At 41.5% G+C, this 27,049-nt stretch overlaps 1 protein-coding gene across 1 annotated transcript in view; it reads left to right on the top strand.

Moving 5' to 3' along the window:
• LOC119797162 (mucin-2-like) overlaps window positions 1–27,049 on the top strand; it is a 51,868-nt gene that overhangs the window by 18,620 nt on the left and 6,199 nt on the right. Inside the window, exons 24-38 of the mRNA XM_038306120.1 lie at window positions 68–133; window positions 716–775; window positions 1,223–1,288; window positions 2,092–2,151; window positions 2,593–2,658; window positions 3,228–3,287; window positions 3,733–3,798; window positions 12,382–12,441; window positions 12,888–12,953; window positions 13,757–13,816; window positions 15,546–15,611; window positions 16,413–16,472; window positions 18,257–18,316; window positions 18,744–18,809; window positions 26,794–26,853. Coding sequence (XP_038162048.1) covers window positions 68–133; window positions 716–775; window positions 1,223–1,288; window positions 2,092–2,151; window positions 2,593–2,658; window positions 3,228–3,287; window positions 3,733–3,798; window positions 12,382–12,441; window positions 12,888–12,953; window positions 13,757–13,816; window positions 15,546–15,611; window positions 16,413–16,472; window positions 18,257–18,316; window positions 18,744–18,809; window positions 26,794–26,853 — 942 coding nt within the window. The remainder of the gene's footprint in view (window positions 1–67; window positions 134–715; window positions 776–1,222; window positions 1,289–2,091; window positions 2,152–2,592; window positions 2,659–3,227; window positions 3,288–3,732; window positions 3,799–12,381; window positions 12,442–12,887; window positions 12,954–13,756; window positions 13,817–15,545; window positions 15,612–16,412; window positions 16,473–18,256; window positions 18,317–18,743; window positions 18,810–26,793; window positions 26,854–27,049) is intronic.

Here is a 27,049-nt window from a genome sequence, read left to right as displayed (position 1 = left end):
CTGTAACTTCTAATCAGTTGATATCTATGGTTCAGACAGTCAGCTCTAATGCTTTCCTCTCTTTCAGATTCATTGCCTGTTTTTACTAATGCGACAACTACTACACCACAACCCATGACGTCCTCAGTGACAAGTAAGGGCCTTTTATGTTAGTGTGGCTCTTTATTCTCTGGTTATTAGTCTGCTTCATCTAAGTAACCATTTCTAAGGAGATGCTCGGTTTGATGATGAACTTGTTATCACCAGTCATGTTAATCTGGTTTGAGTTTTATTTTGTATTTTATCAAACATAGAATAGGTTTTCATGACATTTCTAAGATTTTAAATTGGGCAGTTTTTACCCCAAAACAAGCAAAAAAAAAAAAAAAAAATAGATTTTCAGATTGAAATTTGAATTTATTTTACATTCCACTCACAATAGATAATGCAATTGATGGCAGTTGGGTTATTTTATATATATTTACTAATTACTAAACAGTCATTAGAATCTTGTTTTTTTTTTTTTTATTAGACTTCTCACTGTGAGTTAGCTTAACAGGACAATTAAAAAACGTAATGATCATTCTGCAGCTTCTTACTGTGCAGTGTGTATGCTATTTATATAGTGATTTATAGATTAACAAAAAGGGAAATTGTTGAATATTTGGAGTGATTGAAAAAAAGAACAAAGAAACTGATTATTAACAACTATTATGAACTTGATATAATTTCTCAGATTCAACAACTGAGGCCACAACTGGGTTTAACACAACAACACCTACAACCTTAGTAACAGGTAAGCCCTCCAAGTGACCTCTGTTCTGTTTTTCATTAAGAGTTGGCTCCTGATGTTTCTCTATAGTGATTAGGTAGCTGTCTTCAATTAGCAGCCTAAAACCAAAAGCTAATCACTAAGGTCTAAAGTAACAAAGCCAGAAAATACTTTTAAAGTGTGACTTTCTGCTTATTTTTCAGTCCTTCTTATCTAAAGGTTACCGTACAAATTAATTCACAGCTAAAATCAACTTAGATGTACCTGAATTGGACAAAAAACAAGGTCTATCTATAATTTGGTCAAGAGTGTTGATATCTAGGATAAATAAACATTATTTTCCACAATAGGGAAACATTGCCAGTATATCTTTTTAGGTTTAGCACCAACAACAGAACCAACAACTGTAACTTCTAATCAGTTGATATCTATGGTTCAGACAGTCAGCTCTAATACTTTCCTCTCTTTCAGATTCATTGCCTGTTTTTACTAATGCAACAACTACTACACCACAACCCATGACGTCCTCAGTGACAAGTAAGGGCCTTTTATGTTAGTGTGGCTCTTTATTCTCTGGTTATTAGTCTGCTTCATCTAAGTAACCATTTCTAAGGAGGTGCTCAGTTTGATGATGAACTTGCTTTGCCAAAATTCACTTTAAGCTGCCACCATATGGTGCTTTTCAGGATTTCATATCACCAGCCCTGTTAATCTAGTATTATTTTTATTTTTTTACTAAACTTAGAACTTGTTTCCATGACATTTGTAAGATTTTAAATTAGGCAGTTTTTACCCCCAAAAAAGCCAAATAACGCTGATTGTCAGATGTAAATTTGAAATTATGTTTATGTTCACTCACAATAGATACAGTATTCTGATTGCACTTGGTTTATTTTAAATAAATTTACCAAAATGTAATTGAAATAAAGCTTGCCGACATTCTCTTGAAGTCTTGATTAAGAATTTATTGATATTTTGAATCAAACGTACCAATTTCCGTCACTAAATACAATATATTTATTTTCCTTTTGTCATATATACAACACTTGATGTGACAACTTTAATTGCCACTAATGCAACAACAGCTGCGATTAGTAAGAGCTTTATTACAATCTTGGGTTTGTTTGTTTTTTATTAGACTTCTCACTGTGAGTTAGCTTAACAGGACAATTAAAAAACGTAATGATCATTCTGCAGCTTCTTACTGTACAGTGTGTTTGCTATTGATATAGTGATTTATAGATTAAAAAAGGGAAATTTCTGAACATTTGGCCTAATTTGAAAACAGAGCAAAGAAACTGATAATTAACAACTATTATGAACTTGATATAATTTCTCAGATTCAACAACTGAGGCCACAACTTGGTTTAACACAACAACACCTACAACCTTAGTAACAGGTAAGCCCTCCAAGTGACCTCTGTTCTGTTTTTCATTAAGAGTTGGCTCCTGATGTTTCTCTATAGTGATTAGGTAGCTGTCTTCAATTTGCACCCTAAAACCAAAAGCTACTCACTAAGGTCTAAAGTAACAAAGCCAGAAAATACTTTTAAAGTGTGACTTTCTGCTTATTTTTCAGTCCTTCTTATCTAAAGGTTACCGTACAAATTAATTCACAGCTAAAATCAACTTAGATGTACCTGAATTGGACAAAAAACAAGGTCTATCTATAATTTGGTCAAGAGTGTTGATATCTAGGATAAATAAACATTATTTTCCACAATAAGGAAACATTGCCAGTATATCTTTTTAGCAACTATAGCAACAACAACAACTGTAACTTCTAATCAGTTGATATCTATGGTTCAGACAGTCAGCTCTAATACTTTCCTCTCTTTCAGATTCATTGCCTGTTTTTACTAATGCAACAACTGCTACACCACAACCCATGACGTCCTCAGTGACAAGTAAGGGCCTTTTATGTTAGTGTGGCTCTTTATTCTCCGGTTATTAGTCTGCTTCATCTAAGTAACCATTTCTAAGGAGATGCTCGGTTTGATGATGAACATGTTATCACCAGTCATGTTAATCTGGTTTGAGTTTTATCTTGTATTTTATCAAACATAGAATTGGTTTTCATGACATTTCTAAGATTTTAAATTGGGCAGTTTTTACCCCAAAACAAGCACAAAAAAATTTTTAGATTTTCCAATGAAATTTGAATTTATTTTACATTCCACTCACAATAGATAATGCAATTGATGGCAGTTGGATTATTTTATATATATTTACTAATTACTAAACAGGCATTAGAATCTTGGGTTTGTTTTATTAGACTTCTCACTGTGAGTTAGCTTAACAGGGCAATTAAAAAACGTAATGATCATTCTGCAAGACTCTTACTGTACAGTTTGTTTGCTATTGATATAGTGATTTATAGATAAAAAAGGGAAATTCTGAACATTTGGCCTGATTTAAAAACAGAGCAAAGAAACTGATTATTAACAACTGATATAAACTTGATATAATTTCTCAGATTCAACAACTGAGGCCACAACTTGGTTTAACACAACAACACCTACAACCTTAGTAACAGGTAAGCCCTCCAAGTGATTTCTGTTCTGTTTTTCATTAAGAGTTGGCTCCTGATGTTTCTCTATAGTGATTAGGTAGCTGTCTTCAATTTGCAGCCTAAAACCAAAAGCTACTCACTAAGGTCTAAAGCAACAAAGCCAGAAAATACTTTTAAAGTGTGACTTTCTGCTTATTTTTCAGTCCTTCTTATCTAAAGGTTACCGTACAAATTAATTCACAGCTAAAATCAACTTAGATGTATCTGAATTGGACAAAAAAAAGGTTTATGTATAATTTTGTCAAGAGTGTTAATATCTAGGATAAATAAACATTATTTTCCACAATAGGGAAACATTGCCAGTATATCTTTTTAGCAACTATAGCAACAACAACTGTAACTTCTAATCTTCTACTCAGTTGATATCTATGGTTCAGACAGTCAGCTCTAATACTTTCCCCTCTTTCAGATTCATTGCCTGTTTTTACTAATGCAACAACTGCTACAACACAACCCATGACGTCCTCAGTGACAAGTAAGGGGCTTTTATGTTAGTGCGCCTCTTTATTCTCTGGTTATTAGTCTGTGTCATGATGGGATTCAGAGTTCTAACCCACATGCAGAACACAACGGAGGCAGATGAAAAGTTTGACTGTTTATTGAAATAAACACAAGTAATATGAGTTATGCAGAGAAACAGATCCGGGACTGGTCACACAGGGTTCTCTGTAGAGAGGGACAGTTAGGTTAGCCAGGGTGCAGTAGATCTGTGCCAGAGGAATTGTGCAGGTTTGTACCTGTGACGTGATTCAGGTTTAGCAGCTGAGGAGGGGAACCGGGTTGGGTCCACAGGCTTGAAGTTGGCAGAGGGCTAAGCAACGGCAGGGTTGACTTCAGACTTATCAGTGTTCAGATCCAGAGTTTTCTTCCGATCCTCTTCTTGAGGGCGGGCAGGAGGGTTCAGACAACTAGATTCTTCAGGTGAGCTCCTGAGAGCCAGCAGGCAGATTTCAGCAGATGAAACTCTTCCAGAGTTCCAGGGTTCAGTCAGGTTTCTTCCTAGGAGGCAGAGAAGACAAAAACTGATCAGGTTCAAGTTCAAGTTTCAGGGTAGTCAGAGAATGAGACAGACTGGTTGGCTCAGGCTTTGCTAACCATAACTGGCTTAACACTCTGGCGCTGGAGTGTAGTCCTGCCGCTGCTTATATGCTGGTCTCCTGATGACTGATGGATCGCAGGTGTGGTCGTCAGCTCAGCTCCAGGAGACCTAGAGGCGCCCTCTGCTGGAGGAAGGTGGACAGACCTCCAGATCCCAAAAGTCTGCTTCATCTAAGTAACCATTTCTAAGGAGGTGCTCAGTTTCAAGATGAACTTCTTTTGCCAAAATTCACTTTAAGCTGCCACCATATGGTGCCTTTCAGGATTTCATATCACCAGCCCTGTTAATCTAGTATTATTTTTATTTTATACTTAAGTTAGAACTTGTTTCCATGACATTTTTAAGATTTTAAATTAGGCAGTTTTTACCCCCCAAAAAGTCAAATAACGCTGATTGTCAGATTGAAATGTGAATTTATGTTTATGTTCACTCACAATAGATACAGTATTCTGATTGCACTTGGTTTATTTTAAATAAATTTACTAAAATGTAATTGAAATAGAGCTTGCCGACATTCTCTTGAAGGCTTAATCAAGAATTAATTCATATTTTGAATCAAACGTACCAAGTTCCATCACTAAATACAATATATTTATTTTCCTTTTGTTACATATTCAACACTTGATATGACAACTTTAATTGCTACTAATGCAACAACAGCTGCGATTAGTAAGAGCTTTATTAGAATCTTGGTTTTGTTTAAATAGACTTCTCACTGTGAGTTAGCTTAACAGGACAATTAAAAAACGTAATGATCATTCTGCAGCTTCTTACTGTACAGTGTGTTTGCTATTGATATAGTGATTTATAGATTAAAAAAGGGAAATTTCTGAACATTTGGCCTGATTTGAAAACAGAGCAAAGAAACTGATTATTAACAACTGATATAAACTTGATATAATTTCTCAGATTCAACAACTGAGGCCACAACTGGGTTTAACACAACAGCACCTGTAACCTTAGTAACAGGTAAGCCCTCCAAGTGACCTCTGTTCTGTTTTTCATTAAGAGTTGGCTGCTGATGTTTCTCTATAGTGATTAGGTAGCTGTCTTCAATTTACAGCCTAAAACCAAAAGCTGCTCACTAAGGTCTAAAGTAACAAAGCCAGAAAATACTTTTAAAATTTGACTTTCTGCTTATTTTTCAGTCCTTCTTATCTAAAGGTTACCGTACAAATTAATTAACAGCTAAAATCAACTTAGATGTACCTGAATTGGACAAAAAACAAGGTCTATCTATAATTTGGTCAAGAGTGTTAATATCTAGGATAAATAAACATTATTTTCCACAATAGGGAAACATTGCCAGTATATCTTTTTAGGTTTAGCACCAACAACTATAGCACCAACAACTTTAACTTCTAATCTGATATGTATCTGATACATACAATCTGATATGCAACAACTGCTACACCACAAACCATGACGTCCTCAGTGACAAGTAAGGGCCTTTTATGTTAGCGTGGCTCTTTATTCTCTGGTTATTAGTCTGCTTCATCTAAGTAACCATTTCTAAGGAGGTGCTCGTTTCAAGATGAACTTGTTTTGCCAAAATTCACTTTAAGCTGCCACCATATGGTGCTTGTCAGGATTTCATATCACCAGCCCTGTTAATCTAGTATTATTTTTATTTTATACTTAAGTTAGAACTTGTTTCCATGACATTTTTAAGATTTTAAATTAGGCAGTTTTTACCCCCAAAAAAGCCAAATAACGCTGATTGTCAGATTGAAACTTGAATTTATGTTTATGTTCACTCACAATAGATACAGTATTCTGATTACACTTGGTTTATTTTAAATAAATGTACTAAAATGTAATTGAAATAAAGCTTGCCGACATTCTCTTGAAGGCTTAATCAAGAATTAATTTATATTTTGAATCAAACGTACCAATTTCCATCACTAAATACAATATATTTATTTTCCTTTTGTTACATTTTCAACACTTGATGTGACAACTTTAATTTCCACTAATGCAACAACAGCTGCGATTAGTAAGAGCTTTATTAGAATATTGGTGTCATGATGGGTATCAGAGCTAGCCCAAAATGCAGAACACACACGGAGGTAGAATAAAAGTTTAACAGAGTTTATTAAGAATAAACACAAGGATAATGTACTGGCACGGGAACTGGTTAGGGGCTGGTTCACTGGAGTCTGCAGAGATGATAGTTTGGTTAGCAAACGAACAGATGAGTTATGAGTCTTTGAGTATTCAGATGAATACCTTGAAGTGGTCCAGTTTTCTCTTTGAGAGAGAGGGCACTTGATGGGTCCAAAGACTTTTAGTTCAGCAGAGTCCAGGAGTTGCTTCAGCATCTTGCTTCTGACTTTGAGGGCAGACCTTAATCTGAGTTTCCAGCTCTTAGCCAAGAGCTGCAGGGGAATCCACAGAGGAATCTTCAGGTTTGGCTCACGAGGGCAATCACGGCAGGTTAAGCTCATCCAGAGCCTCAGGTAGAGACAGGTTTCCTGTGAGGCACAAAACAAGGGAGAATTAGAATCAAATCTCATCAATGAGATAGCAAAGATTCTCTGGTTCAAGGCTCAGGTCGCTAACCAAACTAGGTCAACACTGCGGCGTCGAAGCAAGGTCTGGAAGCAGGTTATATAGGCAGGTCTCTGATGAGGAGATGCGCCTCAGGTGTGTTGGAAGGTTCCAGTTCTGGAGGACCCACGGCGCACTCTGCTGGAGGAAGGTGGTACAGCTCCAGATCCCAACAGTACCCCCTCTCAACGACCGCCTCTTGGCGGTCCAGAAGACGTCGACGGGAGGGAGCTCTCATACTCCTCGATCAGTGATGGGTCGAGGATATAAGAGCCAGGCACCCATGTGCGATCCTCCGGACCGTAGCCCTCCCAATCGACGAGGTACTGCCAGCCGCGACCTTGCCGACGGGAGTCCACGATCCGGCGGACGGTGAAGGCAGGATGTCCATCGATGTCCAGGGCGGGTGGAGGGGAGTCGGATGGAGGGCACAAGGGGCTAGAAACAACAGGCTTAATCTGGGAGACGTGGAACGTGGGATGGATCCAGAGACTCGGAGGAAGGTGAAGACGTACGGCAGATGGGTTTATTATCTGAGCAACCTTGTAGGGACCAATGAATCGAGGAGACAGTTTTCTAGACATTCCCTTGAGGGGGATGTCTCGTGTGGAGAGCCATACCTCTTGGCCAATGACGTACTCAGGGGCTGGGCGTCTCTTAGAGTCCGCAAAGCGTTTCGTGGACACAGATGACCGGTTGAGGCTGGCGATGGTGTCTTTCCAGATCCTCTGACAACGACGGATGTGGTGGTTGACTGAACGGACCGAAATCTCTCTCTCATCTGCAGGGAAAAGAGGAGGCTGATAACCGAGACTAACCTGGAATGGAGATAGACCGGTGGAAGATGACTTGAGTGAATTGTGGGCGTATTCTATCCAAGTGAGGTATTGGCTCCAGTCAGTGGGGTTGTTGGAGGTCAGGCAGCGGAGAGTGGATTCAAGCTGTTGGTTCATCCTCTCTGTCTGCCCATTGGACTGTGGATGGTAACCAGAGGTAAGCGACGTTTTACAATTTAGAGCTGAACAGAAGGCCTTCCAAACTTGGGAAATGAACTGTGGACCACGGTCGGAGAGTATTTCTTGGGGGATTCCATGGAGCCGGAATACATGCTTCACCAGAAGCTGTGCTGTTTGGAAGGCCGTGGGCAGTTTCCTGAGAGGAATCAGATGACATGACTTGGAAAAACGGTCAACGATTGTAAAGATAGTGGACATACCTCTGGAGATCGGGAGACCAGTGACAAAATCGATGGCGATGTGAGACCAGGGACGAGTAGGAACAGGAAGGGGATGCAGCAGACCAGAAGGCGGTTGATGTGATGTTTTGTTTCTGGCGCAGATGGAACAAGCCAGTACGTACTCCTTGACATCTTTGTGCAATGTAGGCCACCAGAAACGTCTAGAAATCAGGGCTATAGTTCGACTCAACCCCGGGTGAGCGGAAAACTTGGCTGTGTGCATCCACTGGATCAAACGGGATCTGACTGAGGAAGGGACATAGGTTTTGTTAGGAGGACCCTTACCTTGGTCAGGTTCAGAAGCTAGGGCAGAGTTTATGAGATCAGATATCTCCCAGGAAACCACTCCAACGGTACAGGAGGCAGGAAGAACAGGTTCAGGCATCTCGGGTTGATCAGCAGAGTAAAGACGAGAGAGAGAATCGGGTTTGACATTCTTGGAACCAGGTCTGTAAGAGATTATGAGGTTGAACCGAGAGAAAAACAGAGACCATCTGGACTGACGTGGGTTTGCCTGTTTGGCTGACTGGAGATAAGCTAGGTTCTTGTGATCGGTCCAAACCAGGACAGGATGTTCGGCCCCCTCGAGCCAGTGTCTCCACTCCTTCAAAGCGAGTTTGATGGCTAGAAGTTCTCGGTCCCCAACGCCGTAGTTCTGTTCTGCCGGTGAGAGTCTACGAGAGAAAAATGCACAGGGGTGAATCCTTTGATCAGAGTCGAGTTGTTGGGATAAAACAGCACCAACGCCAGAGTCTGAGGGGTCCACTTCCAGGATAAATTGTTTGGCAGGATCTGGCTGGATCAAAACACGGGCCCTGGAAAACAGGTTTTTTAATTTATCAAAGGCGCTTTGCGCTTCTGGTGTCCATTCAAAAGTCTTTTTCACTGAGGTTAGAGTTGTGAGAGGTAGAGCTGTCTGACTGTAATTCCTGATGAATCGTCGGTAGAAGTTAGCAAAACCCAGGAATCTCTGCAGCTGTTTGCGGTTCTCAGGTGTCGGCCAGTCCAAAACTGCCTTTATCTTGTCCTCGGATGGCTTAACCTCCCCGCCCTCGAGCACAAACCCTAAAAAGGTGACAGATGGTTGGTGAAACTCGCATTTTTCAGGCTTTACAAAAAAAGTTTATTTTCCAACAGTCTTTGAAGGACCACGCGGACATGTTTTTTATGCTCAGAAAGGTTCTTGGAGTAGATCAAAATGTTGTCAATGTAAACAAACACAAAAATATTCAAAAAGTCTCTGAGGACGTCATTGACGAGTGCTTGAAAACATGCATGAGCGTTAGTGAGACCAAAAGGCATAACCAGATACTCAAACTGGCCCAAAGGGGTCTTAAAGGCTGTCTTCCATTCGTCACCTTCTCTTATCCTGAGAATGCGTTTCTTAAGTCGAGCTTGGTGAAGACAGTAGCCCCTTGAACAGGTTCAAAAGCTGATGCTAGTAAGGGAAGTGGGTATTTATTCTTGACAGTTATTTGGTTAAGGCCTATGTAGTCAATACAAGGTCTTAAGGAACCATCCTTTTTGCCCACAAAAAAGAAACCAGCACCCAGAGGAGAAGAAGATGGACGGATTATCCCAGCAGCTAGAGACTTGTTAATGTATTTCTCCATGGTTTCACGTTCGGGCTTGGAGATGTTATAAAGTCTACTGCTGGGCAGGGGAGCGCCTGGTAGTAACTCAATGGCACAGTCATTTGGTCTGTGAGGTGGAAGGGACGTAGCACTGACCTTACTAAAGACAGGAGCCAGATCATGATACTCGGAAGGGACAGAAGAAAGGTCAGGAGAGTCCATCTCCCCCCACCTCTAGGAGACTGAACAGCGGGAGCTGCAGAACGGAGACATGTTTCATGGCAGGCAGTTGACCAAGACTCAATGTGGCGTTCAGCCCAGTTGATATGGGGATTATGTCGTTCCAGCCACTCGAACCCAAGCACCAAGGGAGAACGTGTAGAGGGAAAAACAAAAAAGGTTAACGTCTCACGATGATTTCCGGAGATCAACAGCTCTAGAGGTTGTGTTTGATGAGTCACTTGGTGGAGCTTCTTTCCATCAATAGCAGAGACGCAGATTGGTTTAGCTAACGGGACCGTCTCAATCTGTAACTGATTCTGGTTTGAGAAAAACAGGGTGGCAGGCAGCATCAACTGAGGAGACTTTTCTGTTTTCAAATGGCCCGTCAGACTCCTCAGTTCCTCTGACGGGCCCCGGCTTTTGACTTAGCTGGGCATGAAGCAATTAAGTGACCAGTCTCACCACAGTATAAACACAATTTGCCCCTGAAACGTCGTAGTCTTTCCTCAGGGGTAAGCCTTGTGTGTCCAACCTGCATGGGTTCAGCTTCCGTTGCATCAGAGTGAGAAACCTGGACAGGCAACGATAGAGTCTGGGATTTAGATCTTGGCTTAGAAACGGATTCTGTGGATCCAGAAACAACAGAAGCATTATTCAATGCAGGGATTGACACAGAAAAATTTTGACCTCTTTGTCTTGAGCTGCTTCTAGCACGAAGCCTATTGTCCAACCTAATGGTTAGGCGGATTAAATCCTCCAATCTAGCTGGTTCATCGAGAGTAGCTAATTCATCCTTGATATTGTCATTCAGTGCTTGAAAATATGCACTTTTGAGAGCACAGTCGTTCCATCCAGAGGCTGCGGCTTTGACCCGGAAGTCGATGGAAAACTCAGCTACTGTAGAATTTCCCTGTTTTAAATTTAGCAGGGCTCGAGAGTCAATTGTTTGATCAGAATTTTAATTAAACACCTGGGAAAATTCAGAAACAAACTCAGAAAAAGTGCATCTGAAACTGTCCTCTGAATTGAACCTTGCCTACGCCCACACAAGGGCTCGCCCAGAGAGTTGGGACAAAATGAAAGTTATCTTTTGCATATCTGAAGGGAAACTTCCAGGAGAATTTTCAAAAATAAGTCGACATTGAAACAAAAATCCCTTACATTCCTTCTGGTTACCTGAGAACTTTTCAGGGAGACTGGGACGGAACTCAGGAAATGACGTCACGGCTGGTGAACTTGGAGGCGGAAGTGGATCCGGAAACGGACGTGCCGCTGACGCGGCGTTAGCACTGCCAAAGTAGCTAGCATGTGTTTGAGGCATTTGATGTTGATAATCAACCATGGTATGTAACTCACGTTGGGTTTGCGCATGTCCATGGATCTGGGCGTCTTGCTCCTCAAACCTCCGACGGAGGTGATCTGCTGGGCTTTGTGTTTGGCCGCAGTGTTCTGTCATGATGGGTATCTGAGCTAGCCCAAAATGCAGAACACACACGGAGGCAGAATAAAAGTTTAACAGAGTTTATTGAGAATAAACACAAGGATAATGTACTGGCACGGGAAGTGGTCAGGAACTGGTTCACTGGAGTCTGCAGAGATGATAGCTTGGTTAGCAAACGAACTGATGAGTTATGAGTCTTAGAGTATTCAGATGAATACCTTGAAGTGGTCAGGTTTTCTCTTTGAGAGAGAGGGCACTTGTTGGGTCCAGAGACTGTTAGTTCAGCAGAGCCCAAGGGTTGCTTCAGCGTCTTGCTTCTGACTTTGAGGACAGACCTTAATCTGAGTTTCCAGCTCTTATCCAAGAGCTACAGGGGATTTCACAGAAGAATCTTCAGGTTTGGCTCACAAGGGCAATCTCGGCAGGTTAAGCTCATCCAGAGCCTCAGGTAGAGACAGGTTTCCTGTGAGGCACAAAACAAGGGAGAATTAGAATCTAATCTCATCAATGAGATAGCTAAGATTCTCAGGTTCAAGGCTCAGGTTGCTAACCAAACTAGGTCAACACTGCGGCGTCGAAGCAAGGTCTGGAAGCAGGTTATATAGGTAGGTCTCTGATGAGGAGATGCGCCACAGGTGTGTTGGAAGGTTCCAGATCTGGAGGACCCACGGCGCACTCTGCTGGAGGAAGGTGGTACAGTTCCAGATCCTAACACTTGGGTTTGTTTTATCAGACTTCTCACTGTGAGTTAGCTTAACAGGACAATAAAAAACGTAATGATCATTCTGTAGCTTCTTACTGTACAGTGTTTTTGCTATTGATATAGTGATTTATAGATTAACAAAAAGGGAAATTCTGAACATTTGGCCTGATTCAAAAACAGTGCAAAGAAACTGATTATTAACAACTGATATGAACTTGATATAATTTCTCAGATTCAACAACTGAGGCCACAACTGGGTTTAACACAACAACACCTACAACCTTAGTAACAGGTAAGCCCTCCAAGTGACCTCTGTTCTGTTTTTCATTAAGAGTTGGCTCCTGATGTTTCTCTATAGCGATTAGGTAGCTGTCTTCAATTTGCACCCTAAAACCAAAAGCTACTCACTAAGGTCTAAAGCAACAAAGCCAGAAAATACTTTTAAAATTTGACTTTCTGCTTATTTTTCAGTCCTTCTTATCTAAAGGTTACCGTACAAATTAATTCACAGCTAAAATCAACTTAGATGTACCTGAATTGGACAAAAAACAAGGTCTATCTATAATTTGGTCAAGAGTGTTAATATCTAGAATAAATAAACATTATTTTCCACAATAGGGAAACATTGCCAGTATATCTTTTTAGCAACTATAGCAACAACAACTGTAACTTCTAATCTTCTAATCAGTTGATATCTATGGTTCAGACAGTCAGCTCTAATGCTTTCCTCTCTTTCAGATTCATTGCCTGTTTTTACTAATGCAACAACTGCTACACCACAACCCATGACGTCCTCAGTGACAAGTAAGGGCCTTTTATGTTAGTGTGCCTCTTTATTCTCTGGTTATTAGTCTGCTTCATCTAAGTAACCATTTCTAAGGAGGTGCTCGTTTCAAGATGAACTTGTTTTGCCAAAATTCACTTTAAGCTGCCACCATATGGTGCTTTTCAGGATTTCATATCACCAGCCCTGTTAATCTAGTATTATTTTTATTTTATACTAAACTTAGAACTTGTTTCCTTGAAATTTTTAAGATTTTAAATTAGGCAGTTTTTACCCCCACAAAAGCCAAATAACGCTGATTGTCAGATGGAAATTTGAATTTATGTTTATGTTCATTGACAATAGATACAGTATTCTAATTGCACTTGGTTTATTTTAAATACATTTACTAAAATGTAATTAAAATAAAGCTTGCCGACATTCTCTTGAAGGCTTAATCAAGAATTTATTTATATTTTGAATCGAACGTACCAATTTCCATCACTAAATACAATATTTTTATTTTCCTTTTGTTACATATTCAACACTTGATGTGACAACTTTAATTTCCACTAATGCAACAACAGCTGCGATTAGTAAGAGCTTTATTACAATCTTGGGTTTGTTTGTTTTATTAGACTTCTCACTGTGAGTTAGCTTAACAGGACAATTAAAAAATGTAATGGTCATTCTGTAGCTTCTTACTGTACAGTGTGTTTGCTATTGATATAGTGATTTATAGATTAACAAAAAGGGAAATTCTGAACATTTGGGCTGATTTGAAAACAGAGCAATAAAAAAACTGATAATTAACAACTGATATAAACTTTATATAATTTCTCAGATTCAACAACTGAGGCCACAACTGGGTTTAACACAACAACACCTACAACCTTAGTAACAGGTAAGCCCTCCAAGTGACCTCTGTTCTGTTTTTCATTAAGAGTTGGCTCCTGATGTTTCTCTATAGCCGTGGTTCTCAAAGTGTGTGGCGCGACCCACTGGTGGGGAATTGAGACGTGACAGGTGGGGCGCACCAAGTTCCGGTGTGTGTGTGTGTGTGTGTGACTATAAATGTAGAACGTGTGAGAGCAAACTGTCCTTATAGCTGTATGTTGCCGCTTTTTAGACCAATCAAACCCACAAAGTAATCATTACTAGCCTACATGCAGTCTAATTAAAAGAACATTAGAAAAATTTCACCTGGAACTGAAGTGCCAAAATAATGATTGACGTGACGTCGGCATATTATTTGTAACGGAATAAACTTTCGCGCCCCAGTGTTGCCAACTCAGCGACTTTGTCGCTATATTTCAGACCCCTCCAGCGACTCTTTATCAAAAAAGCGACTAGCGACAAATTAGCGACTTTTGGAGACTCTTACGTGAAAGCACGTATCGTTCCTTTTCTTGTCCTCCAGCGGCAGGTGCTGCCGTGGGGCGCCTCCCCCATCCCAACCCCGTTCTCCCCCGCTATCACAGGAGTCCCTCTCAGCGCTGCAGAGACACAGCATGTTTACCCTCAGCGTCCAGACTGCAAATAAAGCGCACGTGCGCCGGGATTGACGGCGCAGGTTGATCATAAATAACTGAATTTGAAATATTTTATCTTAAATAAATAGGACCAGTTTATTGAAATGACGTCTGACTCCACCCTGAGGCTCAGGTTTAATGCTCAGACTCATAGTGAATTCTGGTTTGGAGTGGAGAGGGAGTATCCCCTCATCGGGCAGAGAGCTGTGTGCATTCTTCTTCCCTTTGCCACATCATATCTCTGTGAGATGGGCTTTTCAACTGTTGCTTCACTGAAAACAAAATACAGATCTCAGCTGAACATTGAGCATGACTTGAGAGTGGCAGTATCAAGCCTGCAACCCCGTTTTGAGAAACTGTGCAATGCAAAACAGGCTCACTGCAGCCACTAATGCAGGGATAAATAGACCTGTATTGCCAGATGGATTTCACTTCTTTTCTTTTATTAACAGATTGCAGAGTGGCACTTTAATTTTTTCTATCTTTGAGCTTGATACAAATTTTGACACAGCTGCATTTTTATTTTCTTTATTTTTGAGCTTGCTGTTATTTGATGTAGATAGTTTGTATTTAGATACTACTTGTTACTTCAATAAAATTGGAACATTTTAAGATTGTTGCATATTTCATTAGCATAGTGTTGGGGCAATGGGGACAGGCGGGGCTTGAAAATTCCCTCTTGTCCAAAGTGGGGAATGACAGAAAAAGTTTGAGAACCACTGCTCTATAGTGATTAGGTAGCTGTCTTCAATTTGCAGCCTAAAACCAAAAGCTACTCACTAAGGTCTAAAGCAACAAAGCCAGAAAATACTTTTAAAGTGTGACTTTCTGCTTATTTTTCAGTCCTTCTTATCTAAAGGTTACCGTACAAATTAATTCACAGCTAAAATCGACTTAGATGTACCTGAATTGGACAAAAAACAAGGTCTATCTATAATTTGGTCAAGAGTGTTAATATCTAGAATAAATAAACATTATTTTCCACAATAGGGAAACATTGCCAGTATATCTTTTAGCAACTATAGCAACAACAACTGTAACTTCTAATCAGTTGATATCTATGGTTCAGACAGTCAGCTCTAATGCTTTCCTCTCTTTCAGATTCATTGCCTGTTTTTACTAATGCAACAACTGCTACACCACAACCCATGACGTCCTCAGTGACAAGTAAGGGCCTTTTATGTTAGTGTGCCTCTTTATTCTCTGGTTATTAGTCTGCTTCATCTAAGTAACCATTCCTAAGGAGGTGCTCGTTTCAAGATGAACTTGCTTTGCCAAAATTAACTTTAAGCTGCCACCATATGGTGCTTTTCAGGACTTCATATCACCAGCCCTGTTCATCTAGTAATATTTTTATTTTATACTAAACTTAGAACTTGTTTCCATGACATTTGTAAGATTTTAAATTAGGCAGTTTTTACCCCCACAAAAGCCAAATAACGCTGATTGTCAGATGTAAATTTGAATTTATGTTTATGTTCACTCACAATAGATACAGTATTCTGATTGCACTTGGTTTATTTTAAATAAATTTACCAAAATGTAATTGAAATAAAGCTTGCCGACATTCTCTTGAAGGCTTAATCAAGAATTTATTTATATTTTGAATCAAACGTACCAATTTCCATCACTAAATACAATATATTTATTTTCCTTTTGTCACATATTCAACACTTGATGTGACAACTTTAATTGCCACTAATGCAACAACAGCTGCGATTAGTAAGAGCTTTATTACAATCTTGGGTTTGTTTGTTTTTTATTAGACTTCTCACTGTGAGTTAGCTTAACAGGACAATTAAAAAACGTAATGATCATTCTGCAGCTTCTTACTGTACAGTGTGTTTGCTATTGATATAGTGATTTATAGATTAAAAAAGGGAAATTTCTGAACATTTGGCCTAATTTGAAAACAGAGCAAAGAAACTGATTATTAACAACTGATATGAACTTGATATAATTTCTCAGATTCAACAACTGAGGCCACAACTGGGTTTAACACAACAACACCTACAACCTTAGTAACAGGTAAGCCATCCAAGTGACCTCTGTTCTGTTTTTCATTAAGAGTTGGCTCCTGATGTTTCTCTATAGTGATTAGGTAGCTGTCTTCAATTTGCAGCCTAAAACCAAAAGCTACTCACTAAGGTCTAAAGTAACAAAGCCAGAAAATACTTTTAAAGTGTGACTTTCTGCTTATTTTTCAGTCCTTCTTATCTAAAGGTTACCGTACAAATTAATTAACAGCTAAAATCAACTTAGATGTACCTGAATTGGACAAAAAACAAGGTCTATCTATAATTTTGTCAAGAGTGTTAATATCTATGATAAATAAACATTATTTTTCACAATAGAGAAACATTGCCAGTATATCTTTTTAGGTTTAGCACCAACAACTATAGCACCAACAACTGTAACTTGTAATCAGTTGATATCTATGGTTCAGACAGCCAGCTCTAAGACTTTCCTCTCTTTCAGATTCATTGCCTGTTTTTACTAATGCAACAACTACTACACCACAACCCATGACGCCCTCAGTGACAAGTAAGGGCCTTTTATGTTAGTGTGCCTCTTTATTCTCTGGTTATTAGTCTGCTTCATCTAAGTAACCATTTCTAAGGAGATGCTCAGTTTGATGATGAACATGTTGTCACCAGTCATGTTAATGTCATGATGGGTTACTGAAAGGCCCAAGATGCAGAACACCACGGAGATTGAAGAAAAGTTTAACAAGTTTATTGTTCACAAAGCACATGTAAATAACACAGGTACTGGTTCAGGCCTGGGGGCTGGTTCACTGGAGTCTGTGTGGGAGACAGTTCAGTTAGCGTTGGATCAGTTGAGTTTGAGTTTGAGAGTTTCAGGTTTGTACCTTGAGAAGTCCGGTTTAGGCTTTGAGAGAGGAACTGTTGGGTCCAGAGATTGTTTAGTTCAGCAGAGTCCGATAACCGCTTCAGCGTCTTACTTCTAGCGTGAGGGCAGACCTTGGCCTTGGGTTTCCAGCTCTTAGTCCAGAGCTGCATGGGAATCCAGAGAAGAGTCTTCAGGTTTGGCTCAGAGGGCAGGCTTGGCAGGTTAAGCTCTTCCAGAGCTTCACAGGAGAAAAACAGGATTCCTGAAAGCAGAGACAAAGGATTAGAATCCAATCTGGATTCAATGGCAACAAAGGTTCTCAGAAGATGCTAGGCTTAGGTGCTAACCAAACTGGATTTAACACTGCGGCGTCGAGGCAAGGTCTGAAGGCAGGTTATATACTGTGGATCCTCTGATGATGAGATGCGCCTCAGGTGTGTCGAAGGCTCAGCTCAGGAGGATCCATGGCGGACTCTGCTGGAGAAAGATGGAACTTCTCCAGCTCCCAACAGTTAATCTGGTTTGAGTTTTATTTTGTATTTTATCAAACGTAGAATTGGTTTTCATGACATTTCTAAGATTTTGAATTGGGCAGTTTTTACCCCAAAACAAGCAAAAAAAAAATTAGATTTTCAGATTGAAATTTGAATTTATTTTACATTCCACTCACAATAGATAATGCAATTGATGGCAGTTGGATTATTTTATATATATTTACTAATTACTAAACAGTCATTAGAATCTTGGGTTTGTTTTATTAGACTTCTCACAGTGAGTTAGCTTAACAGGACAATTAAAAATGTAATGATCATTCTGCACAACTCTTACTGTACAGTGTGTTTGCTATTGATATAGTGATTTATAGATAAAAAAGGGAAATTCTGAACATTTGGCCTGATTTGAAAACAGCAAAGAAACTGATTATTAACAACTGATTTGAACTTGATATAATTTCTCAGATTCAACAACTGAGGCCACAACTTGGTTTAACACAACAACACCTACAACCTTAGTAACAGGTAAGCCCTCCTAGTGACCTCTGTTCTGTTTTTCATTAAGAGTTGGCTCCTGATGTTTCTCTATAGCGATTCGGTAACTTTCTTCAATTTGCAGCCTAAAACCAAAAGCTACTCACTAAGGTCTAAAGTAACAAAGCCAGAAAATACTTTTAAAGTGTGGCTTATTTTTCAGTCCTTCTTATCTAAAGGTTACCGTACAAATTAATTCACAGCTAAAATCAACTTAGATGTACCTGAATTGGACAAAAAACAAGGTCTATCTATAATTTGGTCAAGAGTGTTAATATCTAGAATAAATAAACATTATTTTCAACAACAGGGAAACATTGCCAGTATATCTTTTTAGCAACTATAGCACCAACAACTGTAACTTCTAATCAGTTGATATCTATGGTTCAGTCAGCTCTAATGCTTTCCTCTCTTTCAGATTCATTGCCTGTTTTTACTAATGCGACAACTACTACACCACAACCCATGACGTCCTCAGTGACAAGTAAGGGCCTTTTATGTTAGTGTGGCTCTTTATTCTCTGGTTATTAGTCTGCTTCATCTAAGTAACCATTTCTAAGGAGATGCTCGGTTTCAAGATGAACTTCCTTTGCCAAAATTCACTTTAAGCTGCCACCATATGGTGCTTTTTAGGATTTCATATCACCAGCCCTGTTAATCTAGTATTATTTTTATTTTATACTTAAAGCTACAGTGTGTAATTTTCAGCGACATCTAGCGGTCAGACTGCAGACTGCAGCAACATGAACGTCTCCCCCCCACCGCTTCCCCCCCCCAACAGTACGGCGAGCGTTACGGGACAAAATGTCTTCCACGACGTCCGCATCACCTACCTTCTCAAGTGATGAGGTTTGTTTAGATAGATAATTTTACAGATAGTATTTCATTAGTCTGTGTAGGGTATAGATTTCATGTAGACTTAAGATAATAAATATACCCGTTATTTTTTCTACGTCGTTGTGACGTTTTGGTGAGCTGCTTTGCATGGTGATATAAACAGACGAAGTAATTGTAGTCATTAGTTTAACAGCGAGATTGTGTTCGCTGGAAGAATATATATTCCCCGTTTACAGAGTCCAAGTCTTGTTTGTGGCACGGGGGTTACAAGGCAAGGAAGAGGGAAAGGAAGAGGGCAGAGAGGCCGGGGTGAGCGTGCAGCTGGGGCCAGGCGAGAGAGGGGAGCCAGCGGGGTGAGAGCAGAGGAGGAAAGGCTTGAAGATCTCCAAAGGAGCCGGAGAGAAGTAACCGAGGTATATATCCAGAAAATTATTTTACAGAAAATTACTGAATCATTACCTGTGAAACGTCAGGGACGTTGCTGAATAAGTATACTGGAGAGTAACAGCATCATCACGCAGCATGTTATTGTTTTAGACAGGTCTGAGCATCCTGTACTCCAAAAACTGCAGTGATATTAGACAATTGTGTGTGTAGGATTAATTACCTGTCCAAGAGAAAACTGGCAACTTGAGCGTCACTTTGAAAACCTTTTTCCTCCATCAGTGACTTCCATCGTGTAAATGCCGTGCCAATGTTGATCCGTGTTTTTTGTCGTTTCTTGTCACTCTTGCGTTTATTCTCGTCGTGTTTCCGCTTCTTAGATGACGGGGGTTCGGTGTCCGCCGCTTTTCGTTGTGATACAGAGTAGACATGATCCTCCATTCGTCTGATGTTTGGCCACACAGTGCCAAACAGTTTGCAAAGTCACTCACGCCTGCCGCCTTGTTTACCTTTCTTGTTACCGAGGCGCAGTATACCTGCTTCTTCTTCTTCTTTGGTTTCAGGCAGACTAAACGCTTCTCAGGCATAATACTGCCATCTACTGTTCAGTACCGTCTCAGTTCATCTCTCTCAACTTGCCGTAGTTATTTTCGAGCGTCATGGGAGATCTCGCAATCGCTAGTTTGTTGCCTCTGCGCTGCCGTAGCGCAAAGATGTCAGCCTCCATGGCTGCGAGACCCGCTCCTATGTAATTATAAATAACGAATTCTAAGGCAACGCAAATGTTATGGTTAAAAGGCTGAGCTCATAGGTGATGATAAATAACATAGTTATGTATAATATATTAAATTTCTGAATTTATATGCCTGTAATTATTACACACTGTAGCTTTAAGTTAGAACTTGTTTCCATGACATTTTTAAGATTTTAAATTAGGCAGTTTTTACCCCCCAAAAAGCCAAATAACGCTGATTGTCAGATGTAAATTTGAATTTATGTTTATGTTCACTCACAATAGTGTCATGATGGGTTCACTGGTGTGACCCAATTATGCAGAACACCACTGAGACGGAAACTGGAGTAAAAGGTTTAACAGAGTTTATTGACAAAAGCACTGAGATAATGACTGGTTCTGGTTCAGGCCTGGGAAACTGGTTCACCGGAGTCTGCGTGGGAAACAGTTCAGTTAGCGTTGCGCATAGGAGTTTGATTCTTGACAGTTTCAGATTTGTACCTTGAGGGTTCTTGATTAAAGCCTTGAGAGGGAAACTGTTGGATCTGGAGAGGGTTTGATCAGCAGAGTCCGCAAGCTGCTTCAGCGTCTTACTTCTTAGGATTGAGCAGACCTTGGCTTTGAGTTTCCAGCTCTTGGTCCAGAGCTGCATGGAGGTTCAGAGAGAGGCTTCAGGTTTGGCTCAGAGGGCAGGCTCGGCAGGTTAAGCTCTTCCAGAGCTTCACAGGAGAAAAACTGGTTTCCTGGAAGACAGAGACAAAAGTTAGAATCCAGTCTGGATTCAGAAGTCGACAAAGGTTCTCAGAGATGCTAGGCTTAGGTGCTAACCAACTGGATCAACACTGCAGCGTTGAGGCAAGGTCTGAAGACAGCGTAAGTACTGTGGATCCTCTGATGATGGAATGGGCTGCAGCTGTGCAGGAGGCTCAACTCAGGAGGATCCACGGCGGACTCTGCTGGAGAAAGGTGGTACTTCTCCAGCTCCCAACAGTACCCCCCCCTCAACGACTGCCCTTTGGCGGTCCGGAAGACGTCGATGGACAGGAACGCTCGTACTCCTCAATCAGGGATGGATCGAGGATGTAAGAACCGGGAACCCACTGGCGATCCTCCGGGCCGTAGCCCTCCCAGTCGACGAGGTACTGCCAGCCGCGACCTCGCCGACAGGAGTCCACGATTCGACGGACGGTGAAGGCAGGATGACCATCGACTTCCAGGGCGGGTGGTGGGGAGTCGGATGGTGGGCACAGAGGACTAGAAATTACAGGTTTGACTTGGGAAACGTGGAAGGTAGGATGAATACGGAGAGACTGAGGCAGTTGAAGATGTACGGCTGAAGGGTTGATGACCTGGGAAATCTTATACGGACCAATGATTTTGGGAGAGAGTTTCGAGTGGATAGCCATACCTCTTGACCCACGAAGTACTCGGGGGCGGGGCGTCTTTTGGAGTCGGCAAATTGTTGGTAGTCTCAGAAGATCGATTGAGGGTCGTGATGGTTTCTCTCCATATCCGTTGGCAGCGTCTGATGTGCTGGTTGACTGACTGGACCGAAATCTCTCTCTCGTCTGCGGGAAAAAGTGGAGGTTGGTAACCGAGACTGACCTGGAATGGAGATTGGCCGGTGGAAGCAGATTTGAGGGAATTATGAGCATATTCAATCCAAGTGAGATGTTGGCTCCAGTCGGTGGGGTTGTTAGATGTCAGACAACGGAGGGTCGATTCCAGCTGTTGGTTCATCCTCTCTGTTTGGCCATTGGACTGTGGGTGATAACCGGATGTTAGAGAGGACTTACAGTCGAGAGCAGAACAGAATGCCTTCCAAACTTGGGATATAAACTGGGGACCACGGTCAGAGAGGATCTCCTGGGGGATGCCATGCAGACGGAAAACGTGTTTCACTAGAAGCTGAGCGGTTTGGAAAGCCGTGGGAAGTTTCCTGAGAGGGATGAGATGACAGGATTTCGAGAATCGATCAACGATGGTGAGAATAGTTGACATACCTCGGGAGACAGGGAGACCAGTGACGAAGTCGATAGCTATATGGGACCATGGATGCGAGGGAACCGGAAGAGGCTGTAGCAGGCCTGAAGGAGGCTGATGTGAGGCTTTATTTCTTGCACAGGTGGGACAGGCCAACACATACTCCTTGACATCTCTGTGAAGAGTTGGCCACCAGAAGCATCTCAAAATTAAGGCGACGGTTCTACTGACCCCCGGATGGGCGGAAAACTTGGCTGCATGCATCCATTGAATTAGACGAGACCTGACAGAAGATGGCACATATGTTCGGTTAGCTGGACCATTACCTGGGTCGGGTTCTGTAGCCAAGGCGATGTTAATTAGATCAGTGATCTCCCAGGTAACCACTCCAACTGTACAAGATGCGGGAAGGACAGGTTCAGGCATCTCAGGTTGATCGACGGAGTATAGACGAGAGAGAATCGGGTTTGACATTCTTGGATCCGGGTCTGTAGGAGATAATGAGATTGAATCGTGAGAAGAAAATGGACCACCTGAATTGACGGGGATTGGCTTGTTTAGCTGACTGGATGTAAGCAAGGTTCTTGTGATCCGTCCAAACTAGAACCGGGTGCTCAGCTCCCTCCAGCCAGTGTCTCCATTCCTCCAGCGCCAACTTGATGGCCAGCAGCTCACGGTCTCCAACATCGTAGTTTTGCGCTGCGGAAGAAAGTCTTCGAGAGAAAAAGGCACACGGATGGATCTTTTGATCAGAGTCGAGTCTCTGAGATAGGACAGCTCCTACACCTGAATCTGAAGCGTCCACTTCGAGTATGAATTGTTTGGATGGGTCGGGCTGAATTAACACGGGTGCTCTGGAAAACAATGATTTCAGTTTCTCAAATGCAGTTTGTGCCTCAGGGGTCCATTGAAAAGTTCGTTTGACTGAGGTTAGCGAGGTTAAGGGAAGAGCTGTCTGGCTATAGTTCCTGATGAAGCGGCGATAAAAATTGGCGAAACCCAGGAATCTCTGTAGCTGCTTGCGGTTTTCAGGAACTGGCCATTCCAAAACAGCCTTTATTTTGTCCTCAGAAGGCTTAACCTGTCCGCCCTCAAGCACAAACCCCAAAAAGGTGACTGAAGGCTGATGAAACTCACATTTTTCAGCTTTAACGAACAGTTTGTTCTCCAGTAATCTTTGCAACACAAGGCGGACATGTTTCTTATGTTCAGAAAGGTTCTTTGAATAAATGAGTATGTCATCAATGTAGACGAACACGAATACATTTAAAAAGTCTCTGAGAACATCATTCACAAGGGCTTGAAAACAGGCAGGGGCATTTGTTAAACCAAAGGGCATGACCAAGTATTCGAACTGACCCAATGGGGTTTTGAAGGCTGTTTCCACTCATCTCCATCACGGATTCTAAGAAGATGATAAGCATTCCTCAAATCTAGTTTGGTGAAAACAGTTGCCCCTTGTACAGGTTCAAAAGCTGAGGCGAGTAGAGGAAGAGGGTACTTGTTTTTAATTGTTATTTGGTTCAAACCTCTGTAATCGATACATGGTCTTAAGGAACCGTCCTTCTTGCCAACGAAAAAGAACCCAGCACCCAACGGAGAAGAAGATGGGCGAATTATCCCAGCAGCTAAAGACTCGTTAATGTACTTTTCCATGGTTTCTCATTCTGGTTTGGAAATATTGTATAGTCTGCTGCTGGGTAGAGGTGCTCCAGGTAATAGCTCGATCGCACAGTCATATGGTCTGTGTGGTGGAAGGGACGTAGCACTGACCTTACTGAAGACAGGAGCCAAATCATGGTACTCAGAAGGGACAGAAGAAAGGTCAGGAGAGTCCATCTCCCCCCCACCTCTAGGAGGCCCCACCACGGGGGCAGCCGATCGGAGGCATGTTTCATGACATAACGTAGACCACGATTCCACATGACGATCAGTCCAGTTAATATGTGGATTATGTTTCTCCAACCATTCAAATCCAAGCACCAGGGGAGAGCATGCGGAGGGAAAAACAAAAAATGTTATGGTTTCATGATGGTTACCTGAAAGTAGTAGCTCGAGAGGTTGAGTTTGATGGGTAACTTGGTGGAGTTTTTTCCCATCAATGGCAGAGACACTAAGAGGCTGGGTCAGGGGAATAGTTTCAATCTGAAGTTGTTGAACGAGGTTAGAATCAATTAACTTTCGTTCACAGCCTGAATCGATGAATGCAGAGAAAGAGAGGCTTTGATTAGCACAAAACAAAGTGGCAGGAAGCATCAGTCGAGGAGATTTCTTAGAATTAGTATGGCCCGCCAGACTCCTCAGAACCTCTGGCGGGCCCAGGCTTTTGATTTAGCCGGGCAAGAAGCGATGAAGTGTCCACTCTCACCACAGTAGATGCATAGTTTACTCAAAAAACGTCTTTGTCTTTCCTCTGGAGTGAGCCTGGTGTGTCCCACCTGCATGGGTTCGGCATCCATTTTCCCAGAATGAGAGGCCTGAACAGGCAGAGTGAGAGACTGGGCTTGAGATCTCGGTTTGGGCAACTGTTCTGTGGGAGAAGAAAAAACAGTCACATTATTTGAGGTAGGGGCAGAGGAAAATGATCCCAGACTTCTTGACCTGTTTCTAGCTCGGATTCTATTGTCCAATTTTATCGTCAAACGGATTAATTCTTCGAGAGTGGCTGGTTCGTCGAGGGTTGCTAGTTCATCCTTAATGCTTTCGTTTAAAGCCATAAAATAGGGCCCTTTCAGAGCGCTTTGGTTCCATCCGGAAGCTGCCGCTTTAACCCGGAAGTTGATGGAGAACTTTGCCACAGAGGAATTTCCCTGCTTAATGTTGAAAAGAGCACGAGAGTCAATGGTTTGATCTGTTTCTTGATTAAATACCTGAGAAAATTCAGAAATAAACTCTGAATAACGGCAATTGAGACTTTCATCGGAGGCAAACCTTGCCTGAGCCCACTCCAAGGCTCTTCCTGTTAATTGGGAAAGAATAAAAGTTATCTTCTTATAGTCCGTGGAAAAACTGCCAGGTGAGTTTTGAAAGATTAAACGACACTGAAACAAAAATCCCTTGCAGTCTTTCATATTACCAGAGAATCTTTCAGGTAGGCTTGGGCGGAACTCTGATGACGTCACTGCTGGTAACCTCGGAGGAGGAGCTGGACCCGGAAATGGTTGCGCTGCCGGCGTGGCATTAGCATTGCTCAAAAAATTAGCATAACTCTGAAGCATATGATTGTATCAACCAAACGATATAACTCACGGAGGGTTTGAGTTTGTCCTTGGATTTGAGCATCTTGCTCCTCCAAGCGACGGCGGAGGTGATCTGCTGGGCCTTGTGTTTGGCCGCAGTGTTCTGTCATGATGGGTTCACTGGTGTGACCCAATTATGCAGAACACCACTGAGACGGAAACTGGAGTAAAAGGTTTAACAGAGTTTATTGACAAAAGCACTGAGATAATGACTGGTTCTGGTTCAGGCCTGGGAAACTGGTTCACCGGAGTCTGCGTGGGAAACAGTTCAGTTAGCGTTGCGCATAGGAGTTTGATTCTTGACAGTTTCAGATTTGTACCTTGAGGGTTCTTGATTAAAGCCTTGAGAGGGAAACTGTTGGATCTGGAGAGGGTTTGATCAGCAGAGTCCGCAAGCTGCTTCAGCGTCTTACTTCTTAGGATTGAGCAGACCTTGGCTTTGAGTTTCCAGCTCTTGGTCCAGAGCTGCATGGAGGTTCAGAGAAAGGCTTCAGGTTTGGCTCAGAGGGCAGGCTCGGCAGGTTAAGCTCTTCCAGAGCTTCACTGGAGAAAAACTGGTTTCCTGGAAGACAGAGACAAAAGTTAGAATCCAGTCTGGATTCAGAAGTCGACAAAGGTTCTCAGAGATTCTAGGCTTAGGTGCTAACCAACTGGATCAACACTGCGGCGTTGAGGCAAGGTCTGAAGACAGCTTAAGTACTGTGGATCCTCTGATGATGGAATGGGCTGCAGCTGTGCAGGAGGCTCAACTCAGGAGGATCCACGGTGGACTCTGCTGGAGAAAGGTGGTACTTCTCCAGCTCCCAACAAATAGATACAGTATTCTGACTGCACTGGGTTTATTTTAAATAAATTTACTAAAATGTAATTGAAATAAAGCTTGCCGACATTCTCTTGAAGGCTTAATCAAGAATTTATTTATATTTTGAATCAAACGTACCAATTTCCATCACTAAATGCCATAAATTTATTTTCCTTTTGTTACATATTCAACACTTGATGTGACAACTTTAATTGCCACTAATGCAACAACAGCTGCGATTAGTAAGAGCTTTATTACAATCTTGGGTTTGTTTGTTTTTTATTAGACTTTTCACTGTGAGTTAGCTTAACAGGACAATTAAAAAACGTAATGATCCTTCTGCAGCTTCTTACTGTGCAGTGTGTTTGCTATTGATATAGTGATTTATAGATTAACAAAAAGGGAAATTTCTGAACATTTGGCCTGATTTAAAAACAGAGCAAAGAAACTGATAATTAACAACTGATATAAACTTGATATAATTTCTCAGATTCAACAACTGAGGCCACAACTGGGTTTAACACAACAACACCTACAACCTTAGTAACAGGTAAGCCCTCCAAGTGACCTCTGTTCTGTTTTTCATTAAGAGTTGGCTCCTGATGTTTCTCTATAGTGATTAGGTAGCTGTCTTCAATTTGCAGCCTAAAACCAAAAGCTACTCACTAAGGTCTAAAGTAACAAAGCCAGAAAATACTTTTAAAGTGTGACTTTCTGATTATTTTTCAGTCCTTCTTATCTAAAGG

The sequence above is a fragment of the Cyprinodon tularosa genome, unplaced genomic scaffold (genome assembly GCF_016077235.1).
Source record: "Cyprinodon tularosa strain WSP-4 unplaced genomic scaffold, ASM1607723v1 ctg572, whole genome shotgun sequence".
NCBI lineage: Eukaryota > Metazoa > Chordata > Actinopteri > Cyprinodontiformes > Cyprinodontidae > Cyprinodon > Cyprinodon tularosa.
Note: the sequence above shows the minus strand (reverse complement) of the source record. Positions and strands in the feature narration are given on the sequence as shown.